At 62.2% G+C, this 20,482-nt stretch overlaps 1 protein-coding gene across 3 annotated transcripts in view; it reads left to right on the forward strand.

Moving 5' to 3' along the window:
• The window catches only part of SHANK3 (SH3 and multiple ankyrin repeat domains 3), a 393,528-nt gene that overhangs the window by 224,582 nt on the left and 148,464 nt on the right, over positions 1-20,482 (forward strand). For all 3 annotated transcript variants that reach the window (XM_082076373.1, XM_082076372.1, XM_082076371.1), the window contains exon 14: positions 16,848-16,961. In XM_082076373.1, coding sequence (XP_081932499.1) covers positions 16,848-16,961 — 114 coding nt within the window. The remainder of the gene's footprint in view (positions 1-16,847; positions 16,962-20,482) is intronic.

A 20,482-nucleotide genomic window follows, 5' to 3' on the forward strand; every position in this document is an offset into this window, starting at 1 on the left:
CCACCGCTGCTCGCTGGTGTGCGCCCACACCGGGTCCTGCTCCGGCACCACCGCTGCTCGCTGGTGTGCGACCACACCGAGTCCTGCTCCGGCACCACCGCTGCTCGCTGGTGTGCGCCCACACCGGGTCCTGCTGCGCCGGTCCCCGCTCCCTCCCTGCCCGCGTGGCCCATGACGCGTGGCGGGTGACAGCCGTGCCCTGGCCAGCCTCTGCGCTGTGTCCATACAGCACCGATTGGTGTGCTGTGGAACGCGGGCAGAGCAGCAGTGCCCGGCAGGGGCAGGGTGACCGAGCCCCGCGGAGCCTGTGCGGGGCTGGACGGCCCTGCCCTTCCCTCCCAATGGCACTCGGGTGCGTCCATCTGCTCCTGGAGACTTCTCAGGTCCCCAGGCGTTGGGTTTAATTGGTTTTACCTGCCTGCAGCTGCCAGGGCAGTTGGGATGGAGTTGGTGCCAGATGGTGCAGGCAGGGCTGGTCCTGGCGTCCTCTGCTGTGCCAGTTCCCTCTTTGTGCCCGTTCCTCAGGTCACGTCCCCGTTCATCGTAATGATCTCATTTCCTCCACTGCTGTATCTGAGCTCTGTGCCCCCTCGGGTCTCATTTGGACCCAGCTGTGCCTCCGTTCCGCGGCGCTCGCTGGAGCCCCACGCTTAACAAGAGGTGGAAGAGGCGATTTGGGAAGCGCCCCTCGCCCCCAGCCGTTAGCCGTGCCGTGCCTCAGCCCAGCGGGCGCTCTGCAAAGCTGGAGGTTGTGAGCTTAACAACAGTTCATGTGATATTCAAGGGCAGGTTGCAGAAGCAAGCTGTTTGAGTGTGCGCTGGTGAAGGAACGGCAGGAGCAGACCTTGAGAAACGTCCTTCTAGAGCCTCTGCAGCAGGTACCGGCATCCGAGTGCAGGTTCCGTTTGCAGCAGGTGCTCTGGGGTCCTGGGTGGGACGGCCCATGTCTGGCCAGAAGCACGGGGACACGGGGACGGGACGCTGGCACAGGGCGCTGGCACAGGGCGCTGTGGCTCGGTGTTCCCGGCACGGCTCCGCTCGGAGGGGCTCCCGGCGGTGGCCTCTGGTCTGGAGCGGCCAACACAAGCGTCTGCCTGGGCTGTCTGATGGGGGAGCTCGTGGGGAACCCGTGTGTGCACAGCTCTGCCAGACCCACGGGCGCCGCTGGGTTTGTCCTGAGCCGGCGCAGCGGCGCGCGGGCCCCTTCCCGCGCCCCCGGAACAGGCCGAGCGGTGTCCCAGCACCGTCCCCAGCCACGCCAGCGCTTCTCTTGCTGTGGGCAGAGCTGCCCGAGCTCTTGCAGAGGGAACCCGGCGCAGCCACACTGTCCTCGCTCCCAGCCGCGCTGTCCTCGCCCCCAGCCGCGCTGTCCTCGCCCCCAGCCGCGCTGTCCTCGCCCCCAGCCGCGCTGTCCTCGCCCCCAGCCGCGCTGTCCTCGCCCCCAGCCGCGCTGTCCTTGCCCCCAGCCTGAGCACGAGCCGCGGGGCTGGGGCTGTGTCCTCGCCCCCAGCCGCGCTGTCCTCGCTCCCAGCCGCGCTGTCCTCGCCCCCAGCCGCGCTGTCCTCGCCCCCAGCCGCGCTGTCCTCGCCCCCAGCCGCGCTGTCCTCGCCCCCAGCCGCGCTGTCCTCGCCCCCAGCCGCGCTGTCCTCGCTCCCTGCCCGAGCACGAGCCGCGGGGCCGGGGCTGCTGCGGCCGCTCGGCTCGTCCCCTGGCCTCTGTAAAACCAGTTCTGCCCAGGATGCCATCAGGAGCAATGAGGAGACACACCCACCCCTCTTCGTTCATTTCTAATACAGCAATGAAGGTTTTCCTGCCTTTTCATCCTCGGTTTTAAAAGTCTCTTAGACATAAAGTACCATGAATGCAAAGTAGTGGGGTACCAGCACAGTCAGGTCCCTCCTCTTGGCCTCTTCCCTGCAGGAGGCAGATAAGGTGCCCTGTCCTGAATCCGCTTTACCTGGGGGTTCTTTTGCTGTCCCCTCCTCTTGGCATGGTCTGTGTTTGCTGGAAGTCTCTGCTCTGACACCCGAGCTGCTCCCAGAGCTGCTCAGCTGTAACGCGCTGTCACGGTCCATTGGGTGATGGACTCGTGATGGTTCTTTTACCTTGATCTCAGAGCACAAAATTAAGGCAGCTAAAATGCCAAGGGGTTATAATTCAATCAAGCAGTGTTACTTTATTAATTTGCCTGTAAAGCGGCACGCGATAGAGAGAGTAAGAAAGAGAAGAGGGAAAAGAAATGGGGAAAAGTAAGAGTAAAGATGAGAAGTGAGGTTGCGTTTCTCACCATCCAGTTCCAGAAGCTCCCTCTGGTCTCCGGTCCCGTGGAGTCCGGCTGATCCTCCGTCGTGGTTCGGGATCCTCTGGCGGGAAGACCTTCAACGGTGTCCATTCTGGAGTCACCTTTTGTGCTTCTTCCCCACCTCGCTCCCATTGTTTCAGCCCAGTCTCCGCCTTCATTTCACAACCCAGGCTCGTACTGCGCAGGCTCGAAGGATTCACGCTTTCTTTTGCCAGCGCTTACGTGTCCAGCATTCAGGGTCTTTCTCTGGTCCACTGGGTGAGCTCAGACCCTTGGCGAGCTCTGGGCACGCTCCTTTTCGTTGGCCATTGTTTGGGGGAGCAGGGGCGAACACGTGTGACTGAGGCTGCAGGTGAGAGCACATCTGGACGGCAGCTGTCTGTCAGGGCCTCGGTTCTCTGAGTTCTTGACGGTGATGTTCAGGCAGACACTGCTCCATCTTCGGGCACTCACACGCGGTTCCGCTGGCCTTGCTGTTGTGAAGGTGCCTGAGGAGGGTCCTTTCCTCGGGAGCCGGACGGGTGCCGTGTGTCCCGCCGCGCTCTGAGCGCGCCCGGCACAGGCTGCGCCGTGGCGCTGGGTGCGCTGAGCCGTGCTGTGCCCAGGGCTCAAGGCGCCTCAGAACCTGCTCTGCTGCTGTGGTCCTTTGCAACTCTGGGAATTCCTAGTGGGACAGTGCAGAAGGGGATTTTAGGTCTCCTCTGGATGGTCTGAATATCTGTACTCTTACCTCCTGTCTTAGACCTTGCTGTGACTCGAGCAAAGAGAAGTTTGGAGATACAGGAATTCTTTGGTCTTTATTGATTTGCCTTCTTTATTGGAGAGGGAAACTATTCTTCTGCAAGAGTGAACTCGCATAGCAGACTGAAGCTCTGTTAACTGATTCCTCTCTCTGCCGGGCTCTGGTCGATCTCCACTGGCCACCAGGATGATCCATCTGGTCACAGGGAGCACCTGCAGGCTCAGCAGTGGCGCCCGAGTGGCTGCAGAGCCCACGGCCGTTCGGAGCTGCGCGGAGAGCTGGTGTTCGCGTGGACAGGACGGCTGAGGGCTCCTCCCCTCCGGGCCAACACCTCTGTGTTGGATTCTTTCTGGACTAGTTTGTTTTAATGCCATAAAGAAAACACGTGAGCTTTGAGTGGGGTGAGGCCACTGATGTTGCTTTGGGACCGGTTTAGCACCTGGAGGTGGGGAGGTGGCTCTGCATGGAAGATGCCAAGCGGGGGTTGTGGAGAAGCAGCCACACAACCCTGTTTGGGTGGGAATGACGGGAGGCTGCTGTAGGAAGCTCCATGTGGAGCATTACGTCCTGGTGTAATGTAGGAGTAGTACAACTGCCCAGGGGCAGGTTCTCCTGCATTTGAGCTGCTGAGTTGTTGGTGTGCTGACTGCTCTGAGTACCGGGGCACTGGGGTGTGTGTCTGGTCTTGCCCTGTGTCTGTTCTTGCCCTGTGTGTGTGTTTGTGGTCGGTGTGTGAAGGGCTCATGGTCCAGGCACGGCTCTGGAGGCGGGTGTCAGTGCCGGTGTGTTCGGCGGGCGCTGGACACGTCTCTGGAGGGCAGACATCCCGTCCATGCTGACCGCAGGGCTCCATCTCCGTGTTGCACGCAGACTCGGTGTCTCGTCTGTTGTCAGTAGACGAGCAAGTGACGGCTAACGAAGGCTTGTTCAAGTGATGGTTAACGAAGGTTTGTTCAAGTGATGGTTAACGAAGGCTTGTTCAAGTGATGGTTAACGAAGGCTTGTTCAAGTGATGGTTAACGAAGGTTTGTTCAAGTGATGGTTAACGAAGGCTTGTTCAAGTGATGGTTAACGAAGGCTTGTTCAAGTGATGGTTAACGAAGGTTTGTTCAAGTGATGGTTAACGAAGGCTTGTTCAAGTGATGGTTAACGAAGGTTTGTTCAAGTGATGGCTAACGAAGGCTTGTTCAAGTGATGGTTAACGAAGGCTTGTTCAAGTGATGGTTAATGAAGGTTTGTTCAAGTGATGGTTAACGAAGGTTTGTTCAAGTGGTGGTTAACGAAGGCTTGTTCAAGTGATGGTTAACGAAGGTTTGTTCAAGTGATGGCTAACGAAGGCTTGTTCAAGTGATGGCTAACGAAGGCTTGTTCAAGTGATGGTTAACGAAGGTTTGTTCAAGTGGTGGTTAACGAAGGCTTGTTCAAGTGATGGTTAACAAAGGCTTGTTCAAGTGATGGTTAACGAAGGCTTGTTCAAGTGATGGTTAACGAAGGCTTGTTCAAGTGTAACCAGGGTCAGGAGCCTCCCCAGGGCATTTCAGTGGAAGGTCGTGAGGTTGGTGGACAAACCGTGTTTTCTGTTCATCCGGAGGCCCCATATGAATCTCTCCCATTTTCCCTAATTTCTGTAGCTGCCAACTTGTCTCTTTCTTGGTTTTTTATTAATAAACCCAAGTGAAATCTGTTGTTGTGATGAAAGGACCGTGCAACATCTGCCAGATGGATTGTATGCAGGCAGTTGATTAATTCGATAGGGCGTTTAAAATCAGCTTTCATAACTGCATTTTAATTTCGTAGCAAAGCAGCTGTGCAAAGTGGGGCTAACGTGGCACCCACTCTAGAAATGCCGTGGGCTTTCCAGCCGGAGCCGCCAGGGACGGCAGCTCCGGCGGGTGCGGGTGCGGGAGCGGGAGCTCCGGCGGGTGCGGGAGCCCTCGGTGCTGGAGGCGGGAGGTGAACCCGTGTGCTGCTGGCGCCAGATTCACCTGCCCGGCTGGAGCAGCCGCAGGACCCGCGTGGCAGCGCTGGGGCCGCTGCTGGAGCTGCTGAGGGGCTTCACCAGCACCCCGGGCTGCGGGGTCAGAGTGACGGAGCGTGAGGGAAGGAGCCCCCGGTGCAGCCCTGGGCCTGGGGCGCAGCGAGCGGGGCTCGGGGCAAACGTTTGCAGCCGCGTGAGGCTCTGCGGTGCTTGGCTTAATCCAGGGTTGGCTGCATCTCGGTATATACAGGCAAATTAAATGGAAAGGAGGAGAAAACTTTGCTAGGGTGGGGAAACAATAATAGGAGGAAACGCGGAGCCCGATGAGCTCTGGAACCGAGTGAAGGTCACAGCACAGCACTGCTGCTCGCAGGAGGGACTGGACCAGAAAATGGGTCAGTTGCTGATTCTTTCAGAGCTCAGCGACAGTAATTTCCAGCTGACATTGAGCAGAACGGTGCTGTTGGCGCAGCTCTGGCAGCGTCCCTTTTTCTGGGTCTCGTATGGCTCAGGAGTGAAGAACACGGAGGTGAAGAGTGTGGTTGAGAGGCCGGGTCATGTCCGTGTTGGCCTCAGGTGGATTGGGTGCTGTGTGTAAGCCCAGCCTACAGGAGAAGCTGCCCGGACATGGAGCTGCACCAGTCTGGGCAACGTTCCCTTGTTTGCCAGAAACCGGTTGGGAACACAGCAGCCCGGAGACCGGTGCGTGACGGCAGCACCTGGTGCCTCTTGATCCTGGATTCCAAGTGTGTTGATTCCATGATGTGATGTACATTTAGTCTCGGTGTGAGGTCATGGTACCTGTTCCACCTTTTGCCATTTTGTAGCCTTCTAGGGTTTGTCTTTGCTAGTAACAGTCGTGCAGGGCCCAGCTCTGCGGGGCTGGATATGAAATGGAGCAAGGTCTTAGCAATGCAGTCAGGTCTCCAGCTCACAGTATCACAGTATGTTTGGGATTGGAAGGGACCTCAAAAGCTCATCCAGTGCAATCCCCCTGCTGGAGCAGGAACGCCCAGGTGAGGTCGCACAGGAAGGTGTCCAGGGGTTGGAATGTCTGCACAGAAGGAGATTCCACAACCTCCCTGGGCAGCCTTGGCCAGGCTCTGTCACCCTTACTGAGAAGTTTCTTCTCAAATTTAAGTGGAACCTCTTGTGTTCCAGCTTGATCCCATTACCCCTTGTCCTATCATTGTTTGCCACCGAGAAGAGCCTGGCTCCATGCTCATGGCACTCACCCTTTATATATTTATAAACATTAATAAGGTCACCCCTCAGTCTCCTCCATACTAAAGAGCCCCAGCTCCCTCAGCCTTTCCTCACACGGGAGATGCTCCACTCCCTTCAGCATCTTGGTGGCTGCGCTGGACTCTCTCCAGCAGTTCCCTGTCCTGCTGGAACTGAGGGGCCACAACTGGACACAAGATTCCAGGTGTGGTCTCCCCAGGGCAGAGCAGAGGGGCAGGAGAACCTCTCTGACCTACTGACCACCCCCTTCTAACCCACCCCAGGTACCATTGGCTTCCTGGCCACAAGGGCCCAGTGCTGGCTCATGGTCACCCTGCTGTCCCCAGGACCCCCAGCTCCCTTTCCCCTACACTGCTCTCTAATATGTAATCTCCCAACCTATACTGGAACCTGGGGTTGTTCCTGCCCAGATGCAGGACTCTAGCCATGCTTGGCAGCTGCGTGTGGTAGCGACTCCGGCCCTGCAGGTAACCCCGCGTGCCCGGGCCTGGGGAGCCCGTGGGGTACGGTGGTGGTCGTGCTGTCAGCGCGGGGTCCCAGTGGCCGTCCCGTGGGTTCCCGGCCCTGCAGAGGGTCGTGCTGTCAGCGCGGCGGTCCCGGTGGCCGTCCCGTGGGTTCCCGGCCCTGCAGAGGGTCGTGCTGTCAGCGCAGGGTCCCGGTGGCCGTCCCGTGGGTTCCCGGCCCTGCAGAGGGTCGTGCTGTCAGCGCGGGGTCCCGGTGGCCGTCCCGTGGGTTCCCGGCCCTGCAGAGGGGCTGCTGGCGGTCCTGAGTCCGGTGAGGGGAGCGGGAGCGCTGCCTCCCCGCGCCGGGTGCCCTTGGGGTGCTCCCATCAGAGCCGTCAGGGAAGGTCTGGCCGTGGGGTGAGACCGCGGGTGTCAGCGCCCGTCGCAGACGCGCTGGGACACCCCTGGCTTCCCGAGCTGTGCCTTTCACAGGCTCGAGAGTCCCTGCGTTCAGATTCCGTATCTGTGCCCCAAGCGGCTTCCTGATAATCACTGAACAGATAAAACCAGCAGAATGGCTTTGTCCCTTGTTGGCAGCTCAAGACAGCAGATGTGAGTGCCGATGCATTTCTGCCCCTCGGGGCTGAAGCTGAATGAAGCTGTTCTGTAGGAATCCGGCCGTGGCAGCTCCCACGACACAGGAACCCACAGACAGGCAGTGGTGGGACCCAGGAGCTGGGGACACACGGGGGTCCCGGCTCAGCGATGGACGGGCAGGTCTGAGCGGGGCTGGGGGCCAGGGGGTCCGAGCAGGGCTGGGGAGCCAGAGCACTGTGTGGATGGCTGAGCCATGCAGGTGTGCATGGCTGGATCTGTACAGGTGCGGATGGCTGAGCCATGCAGGTGTGCGTGGCTGGATCCGTACAGGTGCGGATGGCTGAGCCATGCAGGTGTGCATGGCTGGATCTGTACAGGTGCGGATGGCTGAGCCATGCAGGTGTGCGTGGCTGGATCCGTACAGGTGTGGATGGCTGAGCCATGCAGGTGTGCGTGGCTGGATCCGTACAGGTGTGGATGGCTGAGCTGTGCAGGTGTGCGTGGCTGGATCCGTACAGGTGTGGGTGGCTGAGCTGTGCAGATGTGCGTGGCTGGATCCGTACAGGTGTGGGTGGCTGTATCCATACCGGGACTCAGGAAAGGGAAACCCATGGCCTCTATGGGTCGGGTGCTTGTTGGTTGGTTGGGTGGGTTTTTTGTTTGTATTTTTTTCCATTTCTTGTGGTCTTGGAACCTGTGGGAGCTGCAAGCGGAAACTCAGCAGGGACAGCCGGAGGAGCCCTGCAGGCCCCGTGCTGCTGGCGGCCCCTGTGGGAGGCGCCTCCCGCAGCACCTGCAGCCCCGTCTGAGCCCCCTCCGTGCCGGGCAGCAGCGGAGGGGCAGGACAGGGACAGGGCAGGGACAGGGGCAGGGGCAGGGACAGGGACAGGGGCAGGGACAGGGACAGGGGCAGGGACAGGGACAGGGGCAGGGACAGGGACAGGGACAGGGGCAGGGGCAGGGGCAGGGACAGGGGCAGGGACAGGGGCAGGGGCAGGGACAGGGGCAGGGACAGGGACAGGGACAGGGACAGGGACAGGGGCAGGGGCAGGGGCAGGGGCAGGGCTACGGGCAGGGGCAGGGACAGGGACAGGGGCAGGGACAGGGACAGGGACAGGGGCAGGGACAGGGGCAGGGACAGGGACAGGGGCAGGGACAGGGACAGGGGCAGGGACAGGGACAGGGGCAGGGGCAGGGACAGGGACAGGGGCAGGGGCAGGGACAGGGGCAGGGGCAGGGACAGGGACAGGGACAGGGGCAGGGACAGGGGCAGGGACAGGGGCAGGGACAGGGACAGGGGCAGGGACAGGGACAGGGCAGGGGCAGGGGCAGGGACAGGGACAGGGGCAGGGACAGGGACAGGGACAGGGGCAGGGACAGGGACAGGGACAGGGACAGGGCAGGGGCAGGGGCAGGGACAGGGACAGGGACAGGGCAGGGACAGGGGCAGGGACAGGGGCAGGGACAGGGCAGGGACAGGGCAGGGACAGGGGCAGGGCAGGGGCAGGGACAGGGACAGGGGCAGGGACAGGGCAGGGACAGGGGCAGGGACAGGGACAGGGCAGGGACAGGGGCAGGGCAGGGGCAGGGGCAGGGACAGGGCAGGGACAGGGGCAGGGGCAGGGACAGGGCAGGGACAGGGGCAGGGCAGGGGCAGGGACAGGGGCAGGGGAGACGCTGGGGCAGGGCAGGGCTACGGGCAGGGGCAGGGCAGGGACAGGGGAGACGCTGGGGCAGGGCAGATGCCGGGGCTGCGGTTGCGGCTCGGGCAGCACAGCAGCCGGCGGCACAGACGGGCGCACCGAGGCGCTCTGGAGGAGCTGGCCCTGTGTGTAGGCTCTAAGGGTTGAGTGAGATGGAAATGAATGGAAGACAAGGGAAAAAAAAAATCGCCTTTGGTCAGGACAACTGCCTCGTCATTTGCAGCTGGCTGGGCTCCATAGGCGTCGGTTCGGGGGGAATTTTCCACAAGACCTGGAGGATGCTACGGTGGATTCTCCAAGGGAGAGGTTTGCAGGCTCGGCAGAGCGTGCAGGGGCAGCACAGAACGGTCTGGGAGACGCGTTTGGAGAGGAGCAGGGGCTGCGAATGGCATGGGATGGGTCGGGTCCCTGGTGGCAGCAGTGGAGGGGGGTTGTGCTCCAAGGGCGGGCAGGGGCCGGGGGAGCCCGGTGGCTCCAGCGGCTCCTCCGCAGCCGCAGGGTGGGGGACCCTGGCGGGCACACCCGGCTCAGGAGCGTGGCGCTCCTGGGGCTGCAGCGCGGCGCCGGGGCGGCCCTGGGCCGGCCGCGCTCTGCGTCCAGACGGGATCTGCTCTGCCTTCCTTGAGTCATTTTCTCCCAGTATGTCTCGTTTGTTCACTTCTTCAGAGCAAATTTAAGCACTATGTGTGCGCATCCCACCGTGGCTCGCTGTGCGCCTCATTACCATGTTTATAGCTATGCAGATTACCGGTGACCTTCAGAGCCGGTGGCTGCTGCACCCGCGATCACACGCCTCAGCAGACCCTTTACCTCTGTTCCCCGTCAGCACCAGCCTCTTCTGGCCGCGGTGGCGTTGCCTGCGCGGTGTGAGGGAGGGGGCTCTGCCACCGGCCGGCCCTGGGCTGGCGCTGCGGAGAACGGGCACAAAATGAACCAGGCCTTAGGAGAGACTTGTTGGGAGCGGCTGCCGAGAGACGGCGTCCACAGGGCAAGTCAGGCCCTGCTAAGCCCGGCTGAACCCGAGCGCTGTCCCCTTGGTGTGCCAAGCGTGGGTTGTGGTGGCATCAGAGCTTGTTGGCACCGTCTGCGCCTCAACCTGCCAGCCCAGAGCTCCTGCCCGGTTCACACGGAATCAGGGATGTCGGGGTTGAAGGGCCCTGGGAAGCCCATCCAGTGCAATCCCCCCGGAGCAGGAACACCCAGCTGAGGTTACACAGGAAGGTGTCCAGGGGGTTGGAATGTCTGCACAGAAGGAGACTCCACAACCCCCTGGGCAGCCTGGGCCAGGCTCTGCCACCCTCACCCCAACAAGTTGCTTCTCATAGTCAAGTGGAACCTCCTGTGTTCCAGTTTGCACCCATTGCCCCTTGTCCTGTCCCTGGTTGTCATCAGAAGAGCCTGGCTCCATCCTCCTGACACTCCCCCTTTCCATACTGATCCCCATGAATGAGTCCCCCCTCAGTGTCCTCTTGTCCAGCTCCAGCGCCCCAGCTCCCTCAGCCTTTCCTCACACGGGAGATGCTCCACTCCATCATCTTCATGGCAAGATTTTTCTGTTATCTCATGTGAGGCCGTCAGAGACAAACTGGTGAAATACGAACAACTTTAACGTTTTCCTTGCATTCCAATGCTGTTACCTTAAGGTCTGTGCTCAGCTTGGTGCCAGACAGGCTGCAACTTCAGTCCTTCCAACCCTCAAGCAACAGCCGGTCTTGAGGAGCGCGGTGTGATCGGAGAGCCGGGCGAACAGGGGCAGAGCAGCGGCTCTGGAGAGCTGGATGAGCTCTGCTCCGCAAATTTGGGAATACAACGTACTAGAGAAGGGAAATTTTCCATTGGGAGGTGTTAGCAGAGCTTCTAAAGCATGGACGAGAGCAGTGGGAAATAAAGTACAGGATTTGGAGCTGTTCCAGATGGTGACAGCATCATAACCTTTGGAGAGCAGGAGCATTTGCATCTCAAGAAGAGCTCCAGAGAAGAGACTGAGCCGAGTCCTGTTTGCCGTGCAGATCAGGCTGCGCGTGTTTGCTTTTCCCGTGCTGCCCGCAGGGCTGGTGCCTGGATACCCGCAATCTGATCCTCTGCTTTGGGGAGCTGGCTCCGGCCGCCGTGGGGCGGCGCATCGTTCATTAGCAGCTGTGGTGTCTGCGCTGGGCTGGGCGACACGCGGCACGGGGTGAACCCGACCCTGCTGGCGGGAGGTGGCAGCACGTGTGCCCTCTGCCAGCGGGACGGCAAACACCGCCGTAACTCAGGTGTTTATTTGGTGACTAATTACAGCTGCCCGCACAGCAGTCCCGGCGTGGCGGTGGCACCGCGGCCCGTGGTGCGGTGAGCTCGCGTGCGCGACCCCTCGCTCTGTTCCTGAGCGGGAAGCCCAGTGGATCCGCCAGCCGTTGGGCCCGGGGTTGTGTCCCCAGCGCTGGCACGTGGCTCTGGGCAGGACACGTGTCCCTCCAGCCCCGTGTGTCCCCGGGCGGGCAGTGAACCCAGGGACGCGGCGGCAGCCGCTGGCCCGGAGCGCCAGGGCTCCTGGGTGCTGGGGCTGCTGCGGCTCCGGGCCAGGAAAGGAAAAGCGCACACAGACCGGCTCCCTCAGCGCCTTTGGTGTGAAGGCACCGCTGCGCTAACGAGGAGAGCGAATTTCACAGTGATTAGCGCGGACATTGCCAGCTGGGGCAGAAGGTGCAGCTGACACGCTGAAGGAGCTGCGGGGAGGGACCGGGCGGTGCAGGACAGTGGGGTGGCACGGGTGACAGGCAGGGTGGCACGGGGGACAGGCAGGGTGGCACGGGTGACAGGCAGGGTGGCACGGGGGACAGGCAGGGTGGCACGGGTGACAGGCAGGGTGGCACGGGGGACAGGCAGGGTGGCACAGGATGACAGGCAGGGTGATGCAGGAGTGACAGGCAGGGTGGCACAGGGGGACAGGCAGGGTGGCACAGGGTGACAAGGTGGCATAGAGTGACCAGTGTCAGGGTGACACAGGGTGACATAGAGGTGACAGGCAGTGGGATGGCACAGAGGTGACAGGCAGGGTGGCACAGAGTGAGCGGCGTCAGGGTGGCACAGGGTGACAGACAGGGTGGCACAGCGTGACCGGTGTCAGGGTGGCATGGGGTGACAGGGTGGCACGGGGTGTCAGATCAGGTGGCACAGAGTGCCTGGTGTCAAGGTGGCACAGAGTGACCGGTGTCAGGGTGGCACAGCGTGACCAGTGTCAGGGTGGCACGGGGTGTCAGGGTGGCACGGGGTGACAGGCTGTAGGACACTTGCCTTGCCTGGCGGCACCAAGTCCGTTGTTCCCAGAGGGCTCATCCCGGAGCTGCTCGAGGGGCCCCGGGGCTGGCTCCTGGGGTTGCTGTCACACCAGGGGCTCGTTCCCGCTGCCCAGCTCTGTTCCTGCGCCCGGCTGTGGCGCAGCCCCGCCAGCAGGATTCGGCCAGGCCTCCCCGTGCCTGGTCCCCTCGGCACCGTCAGCCCCTTGCCAAAGGGCCCTTCTGGTGACCGGCTCCTCACCCTCGTTGGGGTCCCGGTGGCCGGAGGGGCGTCCAGGGACTGCGGGGCCACTGTCCTTGTGCTGGGTCGGGTCCCAGGGCCTGTCTGCAAACCCCGGGACAGCAGCTCCGGGAACCCTCATGTTCCCCCAGCGCGTTTGTGATCGCAGCCGAGCTTCAATGAGGCGCTTGCTCCCAAAGCCGCAGGGTTAAGCTGTGATTAAAAAGTTGGAGAAACAGCCATGGGAAAAGCGTAAGATAAGATGGTGCAAGTTTGAAATAGAGCCCATGTCAGCCCTTTCCTTCACCTGCTCTCGGGGGTTTGCCGAGGAGCTCGAGAACCCAGCTCAGAGTCGTCTCTCTGCGCTGGGGGCTCTGGAGGCTCAGACGAAGCCCAAGAAACGCCCCATCTGTGCTGGCCCGGGGGTCTCTGGTGGGTGGGCTTGGCTGTTCGGAGCTTGTGCTGCCGCCGGGGCTGCGGCAACGAGCGCGTGGGGGTCGGGACGCGGGGACCCCGCGCTGCCGCCGCGCTCGTCTCCTGCCTGGGTGTCAAATGAACTGCCATTACAGATTCTGCACTGCAATGTGTTCCAAAGGATTTATCAAAAGCTTATCACTTTCGGGTGATATGCAACAGTTTCTCTTGATCTGTAGTATTTTATAGACTAAATCTAACGCATTAATTCACAATGTGTTCCGGAGAGCGCTGGGTTAGGAAGGCGTTGTGAGCCGCAGTAACCTGAGAACGGAGGTGCCTGCTCCCCGCTGCTCCCTGGCCAGGATGGGGCGTTAATTGGCCTCGTGAGTGCCCGAATTCAAGTGAGAGATGCACATCAGCCATTCTCTGGATAGAACGGGTAATATCTGGGCGCTCGGGATATGATATGTCAATGGGGAACAGCTGGAAAGGTTGTTAATGATTCTCGCCTCCCTTTTTTCTCTCCTGTGTTAGGCACGGCTTTGTTCTCCTGGGTGCTCCGGGAATGACAATCGTTTCCTCTGTGGCCGTGGGAAATGTAATGGTCACATGGGAGGCGTTTTTAAACTGTAGAATCACAGAATCGTGTTGGTTGGAAAAGCCCCTCAAGGTCACAGAGTCCAACCATAACCCACCCTGTCCCTGCCCCATGTCCTGAGAACCTCATGTCCGTCTGTCCAGCCCTCCAGGGATGGTGACTCCAGCACTGCCCTGGGCAGCCTGTTCCAATGCCCCACAGCCCTTTGGGGAAGAAATTGTTCCCACATCCAACCTCAACCTCCCCTGGCGCAACTTGAGGCCGTTTCCTCTGCTCCTGGCGCTTGTTCCTGGGGAGCAGAGCCCGACCCCCCTGGCTCCAAGCTCCTTTCAGGCAGTTCAGAGATCAGAAGGTCTCCCCTCAGCTCCTGTTCTCCAGCTGAACCCCCAGGTCCCTCAGCCGCTCCATCACATTGTGCTCCAGGCCCTCCCCAGCTCCGTTCCCTTCTCAGTGTCGCAGACCAGTCCAGGTGTGTCTGGCAGAAGCTGCTGCCGTGGGCCGGGGGCTCTGGCTGCAGGAGCCGGGGGCTCTGGCCGCGGGAGCTGGGAGGCGACAGCTGACATCCAACATGCATTTGCAGGCAGTGGTTTTTGTAGCAGAAGGCTCAGCCCGTTCTGTCCCTGGAGCCACGCTGGCTGTGGGGCCCGGTTTGTGCTCCAGGTGTGGTGGGGGTGCTGGCTGCAGGTCCCAGTTCGTGCTCCAGGTGTGGTGGGGGCGCTGGCTGCAGGTCCCGGTTCGTGCTCCAGGTGTGGTGGGGGTGCTGGCGGTGGGCCCGGTTCGTGCTCCAGGTGTGGTGGGGGTGCTGGCTGCAGGTCCCAGTTCGTGCTCCAGGTGTGGTGGGGGTGCTGGCGGTGGGTCCGGTTCGTGCTCCAGGTGTGGTGGGGTGCTGGCGGTGGGTCCGGTTCGTGCTCCAGGTGTGGTGGGGGTGCTGGCGGTGGGCCCGGTTCGTGCTCCAGGTGTGGTGGGGTGCTGGCTGCAGGTCCCAGTTCGTGCTCCAGGTGTGGTGGGGGTGCTGGCGGTGGGCCCGGTTCGTGCTCCAGGTGTGGTGGGGGTGCTGGCGGTGGGTCCGGTTCGTGCTCCAGGTGTGGTGGGGGTGCTGGCTGCAGGTCCCAGTTCGTGCTCCAGGTGTGGTGGGGGTGCTGGCGGTGGGTCCGGTTCATGCTCCAGGTGTGGTGGGGGTGCTGGCGGTGGGTCCGGTTCGTGCTCCAGGTGTGGTGGGGGTGCTGGCTGCAGGGCCCGGTTCGTGCTCCAGGTGTGGTGGGGGTGCTGGCGGTGGGTCCGGTTCGTGCTCCAGGTGTGGTGGGGGTGCTGGCTGCAGGTCCCGGTTCGTGCTCCAGGTGTGGTGGGGGTGCTGGCTGCAGGTCCCAGTTCGTGCTCCAGGTGTGGTGGGGGCGCTGGCGGTGGGGCCCGGTTCATGCTCCAGGTGTGGTGGGGGTGCTGGCGGTGGGTCCGGTTCGTGCTCCAGGTGTGGTGGGGGTGCTGGCTGCAGGTCCCAGTTCGTGCTCCAGGTGTGGTGGGGGTGCTGGCTGCAGGTCCCAGTTCGTGCTCCAGGTGTGGTGGGGGTGCTGGCTGCAGGTCCCAGTTCGTGCTCCAGGTGTGGTGGGGTGCTGGCTGCAGGTCCCAGTTCGTGCTCCAGGTGTGGTGGGGGTGCTGGCGGTGGGCCCGGTTCGTGCTCCAGGTGTGGTGGGGTGCTGGCTGCGGGGCCCGGTTCGTGCTCCAGGTGTGGTGGGGGCGCTGGCGGTGGGCCCGGTTCGTGCTCCAGGTGTGGTGGGGTGCTGGCTGCAGGTCCCGGTTCGTGCTCCAGGTGTGGTGGGGGTGCTGGCGGTGGGCCCGGTTCGTGCTCCAGGTGTGGTGGGGTGCTGGCTGCGGGGCCCGGTTCGTGCTCCAGGTGTGGTGGGGGTGCTGGCGGTGGGTCCGGTTCGTGCTCCAGGTGTGGTGGGGGTGCTGGCTGCAGGTCCCAGTTCGTGCTCCAGGTGTTGTGGGGGTGCTGGCGGTGGGTCCGGTTCATGCTCCAGGTGTGGTGGGGGTGCTGGCGGTGGGTCCGGTTCGTGCTCCAGGTGTGGTGGGGGTGCTGGCGGTGGGTCCGGTTCGTGCTCCAGGTGTGGTGGGGGTGCTGGCTGCAGGTCCCGGTTCGTGCTCCAGGTGTGGTGGGGGTGCTGGCTGCAGGTCCCGGTTCGTGCTCCAGGTGTGGTGGGGGCGCTGGCTGCAGGTCCCGGTTCGTGCTCCAGGTGTGGTGGGGGTGCTGGCGGTGGGCCCGGTTCGTGCTCCAGGTGTGGTGGGGGTGCTGGCTGCAGGTCCCGGTTCGTGCTCCAGGTGTGGTGGGGGCGCTGGCGGTGGGGCCCGGTTCATGCTCCAGGTGTGGTGGGGGTGCTGGCTGCAGGTCCCAGTTCATGCTCCAGGTGTGGTGGGGGTGCTGGCTGCAGGTCCCAGTTCGTGCTCCAGGTGTGGTGGGGGTGCTGGCTGCTCCCGGTTCGTGCTCCAGGTGTGGTGGGGGTGCTGGCTGCAGGTCCCAGTTCGTGCTCCAGGTGTGGTGGGGGTGCTGGCTGCAGGTCCCAGTTCGTGCTCCAGGTGTGGTGGGGGCGCTGGCTGTGTCCGTCGCTCCCCAGCATGGGCACCGGTGTCCCCAGAGCCGTCCTGTGCAGCCGCGGCTGCTGAGCTCAGGCTGACGGTTCCCTGGTTTAATGAGGACACTCTGGTGTGATTCTCCCTTAAAATCTCCTTGACTGTGAATTCATTTAATCCTCAGAGCACACTTCAAGACTTCCTTTCCGTTTTCTCTCAGCTTTGAGCAATAAACCCAAGGCTTAATGGCTTGGGAGAATTCTGCTGTGCCAGCGCAGCCCCGTCCTGTTTGCCGGGTCATTCGCAGTGAAGCGGCTCGCGGTGTTTTTAACACCCAGTTCCCAGGTGCCTCGTGCTGCCCCTTGGCCAGTTCCCTTCCCTCTGTGCTCCCGTTTCCTCACGGGCTGCGGGTGCTCCGGGCCGTCAGCAGTTACGGTGGGCAGCGTCTTTCCAGAAGGGGTTTTACCAAAGCCCGTGTGCTGTCTGGGTCCCGTGAAGGATCCTGACACGGGTGGGTGCTGCCCGTTCAGGGTGCGCTTTCACAGCACGCGGCTGCATGGGCACCCGTGTCTACACCGTCTCTCTGCTGGACATGGGGGAGAGAAGCTCCTGGAGGTGCTTTCTTCCTCCAGCCCGTGCCCGACTGACACGTTTTCTGCGCTGCGCCCGCTGTGTTCCCGCTGCACCGACAGCGCGGTGGCGGCTCTGCCTGCCCGTTCTCGCAGCCCTGCTGGCGCTCACGTGCCGTTTCTCTCCCCGCAGTGCTCAGCATCGGCGAAGGTGGCTTTTGGGAAGGAACCGTGAAGGGCAGGACCGGCTGGTTCCCGGCAGAATGCGTGGAGGAGGTGCAGATGCGGCAGTACGACCCGCGGCAAGGTAAGCTGTGCTGGATCCAGTGTCCAGTGGCTGCACCGGGCGGCCCCGAGGTCAGAACTGCTCACTGCAAGTTTCTAGCAGGCTCAGGGCTTGCCCGCTCTTTGCAATGGGTGGTGGGTGCATCTGAAGAACTGTATCTGGGGTGTTGGTTCACATCGCTGAGTGCACTGGCATCCCCCGGTGACGCCGCGGATCCGCGGTAGGTGTGCGGTACAGCGTGAGGACCGTGATCGCCAGTGCCTTTTGCTGCAGTGCCAGGTGTTGTGCCGGCGACAGCGAGTGATGGAGCAGGAGACACGGGCTGTGACCTGAGCCTGCAGCCCCGCGGTGTGGTTTAGGAGACTCCAGAAGGAAGCGGCGGTTTGCAGGTGTTTGCTCCGGCGCCGAGCGGCCGCGGCTCTGCCCGGGCAGCCCTGAGCCCCGTCTCAGCACCCCCAGCGGGGATTTGCTGTTCCCGGGGGCGGCAGCAGCTGCAGGTTGTAGGAAACAATCGGCTTGTCAATAGAACAGGCCCGGGCAGGATCTCTCAGCAAAGCAGATTTTAGTAGCGATTTTGCAACAGCGGGTGTTGTCCCTGACGGTCGGCACACGGAACAGGGCAAACAGCCCCCGCTTGTATCCCCCCAGTCCCGGCCGCAGTTTCCTCATTGGTACGGCAGGGTTTACGGACCACCCGACCCTGCCTCAGTTTACCTGTCTCATTCATCTACTTCTAACAGCCCCCTCCCCTTATTGACTTATTGAAAATACGGATTCCTGGCTCCTTGGTTACCCTTCCCCAGCCTGACTTTTCAAATGCAGCAATCAGTCTGCACTCTGGGATTAGTTCAAAGAGACTTTGTTTCACGGGACGGATTCACGGTCTGGTGTCTCTGGGTCCTCCCCCCGCTGGGGTCAGGCGCCAGGACCCCGGTTTTGTAGAAACAACTTTCCTCCTTCAACAGCTCCTGACACAGGTTGTCTGTGCCCGGCGGTGCCGTGGTCCTGGAGGCCACCACGACTTCACGGGGGCCCTGCTGTGGGTTCGTCACCCCGTGTCCCTGTACCAGCTGCTGTGGGGCCGTCACCCCGTGTCCCCTGTACCAGCTGCTGTGGGGCCGTCACCCCGTGTCCCCTGTACCAGCTGCTGTGGGTCTGTCACCCCGTGTCCCCTGTACCAGCTGCTGTGGGGCCGTCACCCCATGTCCCCTGTACCAGCTGCTGTGGGTCTGTCACCCCGTGTCCCCTGTACCAGCTGCTGTGGGTCTGTCACCCCGTGTCCCCTGTACCAGCTGCTGTGGGGCCGTCACCCCGTGTCCCCTGTACCAGCTGCTGTGGGTCTTTCACCCCGTGTCCCCTGTACCAGCTGCTGTGGGGCCGTCACCCCGTGTCCCCGTGCCAACTGCTGTTGGTCAGTCACCCTGTGTCCCTGTAGCAGCTGCTGTGGGTCCGTCACCCCGTGTCTCCACACTGGCTGCTGTGGGTCTGTCACCCCGTGTCCCTGTACCAGCTGCTGTGGGGTGGTTTAAAGCCCTTCCTGCAGGTGGGAGCCCAGGTTTGCCGGCTGCTTTCTTGGAGGACGTTACATGTTTGGTCAAACTGAAGTTGTGTAGTGAAATGTGAAAGACAGATGGTGCTTAAACACTAGAGCTGGAGCGGAGATGTGGATGTTTGCAGCTGTCCGCACGTCGGCTGCTGGCGTATCCCCTGCCATGGTCTGGCTCTTGCCAGGCTTCACTTCTCCAGACAAAGCTCGGGCGCAGTTTCCAGGTGCAGATGGTTTGCAGAAGGTCGTTGGTTTGAGGCCATGACGTGTGTGCACAGAAGAAGGTTGAGCTGCGTGGACACGGGGCTGCTCTGCCGCCTCCCGTCAGGGTCAGCGCGGTGTCTGCTGGCCGAGGTTCGGCGTGGCTCGGCAGCTGGTGAAGGTTCTGGTCTGGCTGTGTGCTGGTGAAGGTTCTGGTGAAGGGTCTGGTCTGTCTGTGTGATGGTGAAGGTTCTGGTGAAGGTTCTGGTCTGGCTGTGTGCTGGTGAAGGTTCTGGTGAAGGTTCTGGCCGGGTTGTGTGCTGGTGAAGGTTCTGGTGAAGGTTCTGGCCGGGCTGTGTGCTGGCGGACGTTCTGGTTCAGGTTCTGGTGAAGGTTCTGGCCAGGCTGTGTGCTGGTGAAGGTTCTGGTGAAGGTTCTGGTGAAGGTTCTGGCCGGGCCGTGCGCTGGTGAAGGTTCTGGTGAAGGTTCTGGCCGGGCCGTGCGCTGGTGGAGGTTCTGGTGAAGGTTCTGGCCAGGCTGTGCACTGGTGGAGGTTCTGGTTAAGGTTCTGGTGAAGGTTCTGGCCGGGCTGTGTGCTGCTGAAGGTTCTGGTGAAGGTTCTGGTGGAGGTTCTGGTGAAGGTTCTGGCCGGGCCGTGCGGTGGTGAAGCTTCTGGTGAAGGTTCTGGTGAAGGTTCTGGCCGGGTTGTGTGCTGGTGAAGGTTCTGGTGAAGGTTCTGGTGAAGGTTCTGGCTGGGACGTGCGCTGGTGGAGGTTCTGGTGAAGGTTCTGGCCGGGCTGTGTGCTGGTGGAGGTTCTGGTTAAGGTTCTGGTGAAGGTTCTGGCCGGGCTGTGTGCTGGTGAAGGTTCTGGTGAAGGTTCTGGCCGGGCCGTGCGCTGGTGGAGGTTCTGGTGAAGGTTCTGGTGAAGGTTCTGGCCAGGCTGTGTGCTGGTGAAGGTTCTGGTGGAGGTTTTGGTGAAGGTTCTGGTGAAGGTTCTGGTGGAGGTTCTGGTGAAGGTTCTGGTGAAGGTTCTGGCCGGGCCGTGCGCTGGTGGAGGTTCTGGTGAGGGTTCTGGTCGGGCCGTGCGCTGGTGCAGGTTCTGCCCGGCCGTACCTTGCTGGGGCACAAAGCCGTGTGAGTCGGGGCCATGTCCAGCCGTTCTGCTGGGGAGGCAGCGGCCTGCGGGGCAGACACCCCGGGACTGCGCTGGAGCAGGTGCAGGGTGACTGCGACGGGCCGAGCAGTGCGGGAAATGCACCGTGATCTCCGTTGGAATTCAGAGAGAGCAGCTTTCAGGGCTGACATTTCGGGGATGGCATTAGGACGTTCCTTTAACCCGCGTGTGTTTTCGTGCTTTGAGGGAAAGGCAATGAGCTGCCCGTTGATCTGCCACGGCGGGGCAGATTGTCCTGCTGCAGTGGGGCAGGTTCTGCTGCGGCGGGGCAGGTTCTGCTGCGGCGGGGCAGGTTCTCCTGCAGCAGGGCAGGTTCTCCTGCGGCGGGGCAGGTTCTGCTGCAGTGGGGCAGGTTCTGCTGCAGTGGGGCAGGTTCTGCTGCGGCGGGGCAGGTTCTCCTGCGGCGGGGCAGGTTCTGCTGCAGTGGGGCAGGTTCTGCTGCGCCGGGGCAGGTTCTCCTGCAGTGGGGCAGGTTCTCCTGCAGCAGGGCAGGTTCTCCTGCGGCGGGGCAGGTTCTGCTGCAGTGGGGCAGGTTCTGCTGCGGCGGGGCAGGTTCTCCTGCGGCGGGGCAGGTTCTGCTGCAGTGGGGCAGGTTCTCCTGCAGCAGGGCAGGTTCTCCT

The sequence above is a fragment of the Streptopelia decaocto genome, assembly GCF_964273445.1.
Source record: "Streptopelia decaocto genome assembly, chromosome: 1".
NCBI classification, from domain to species: Eukaryota; Metazoa; Chordata; class Aves; order Columbiformes; family Columbidae; genus Streptopelia; species Streptopelia decaocto.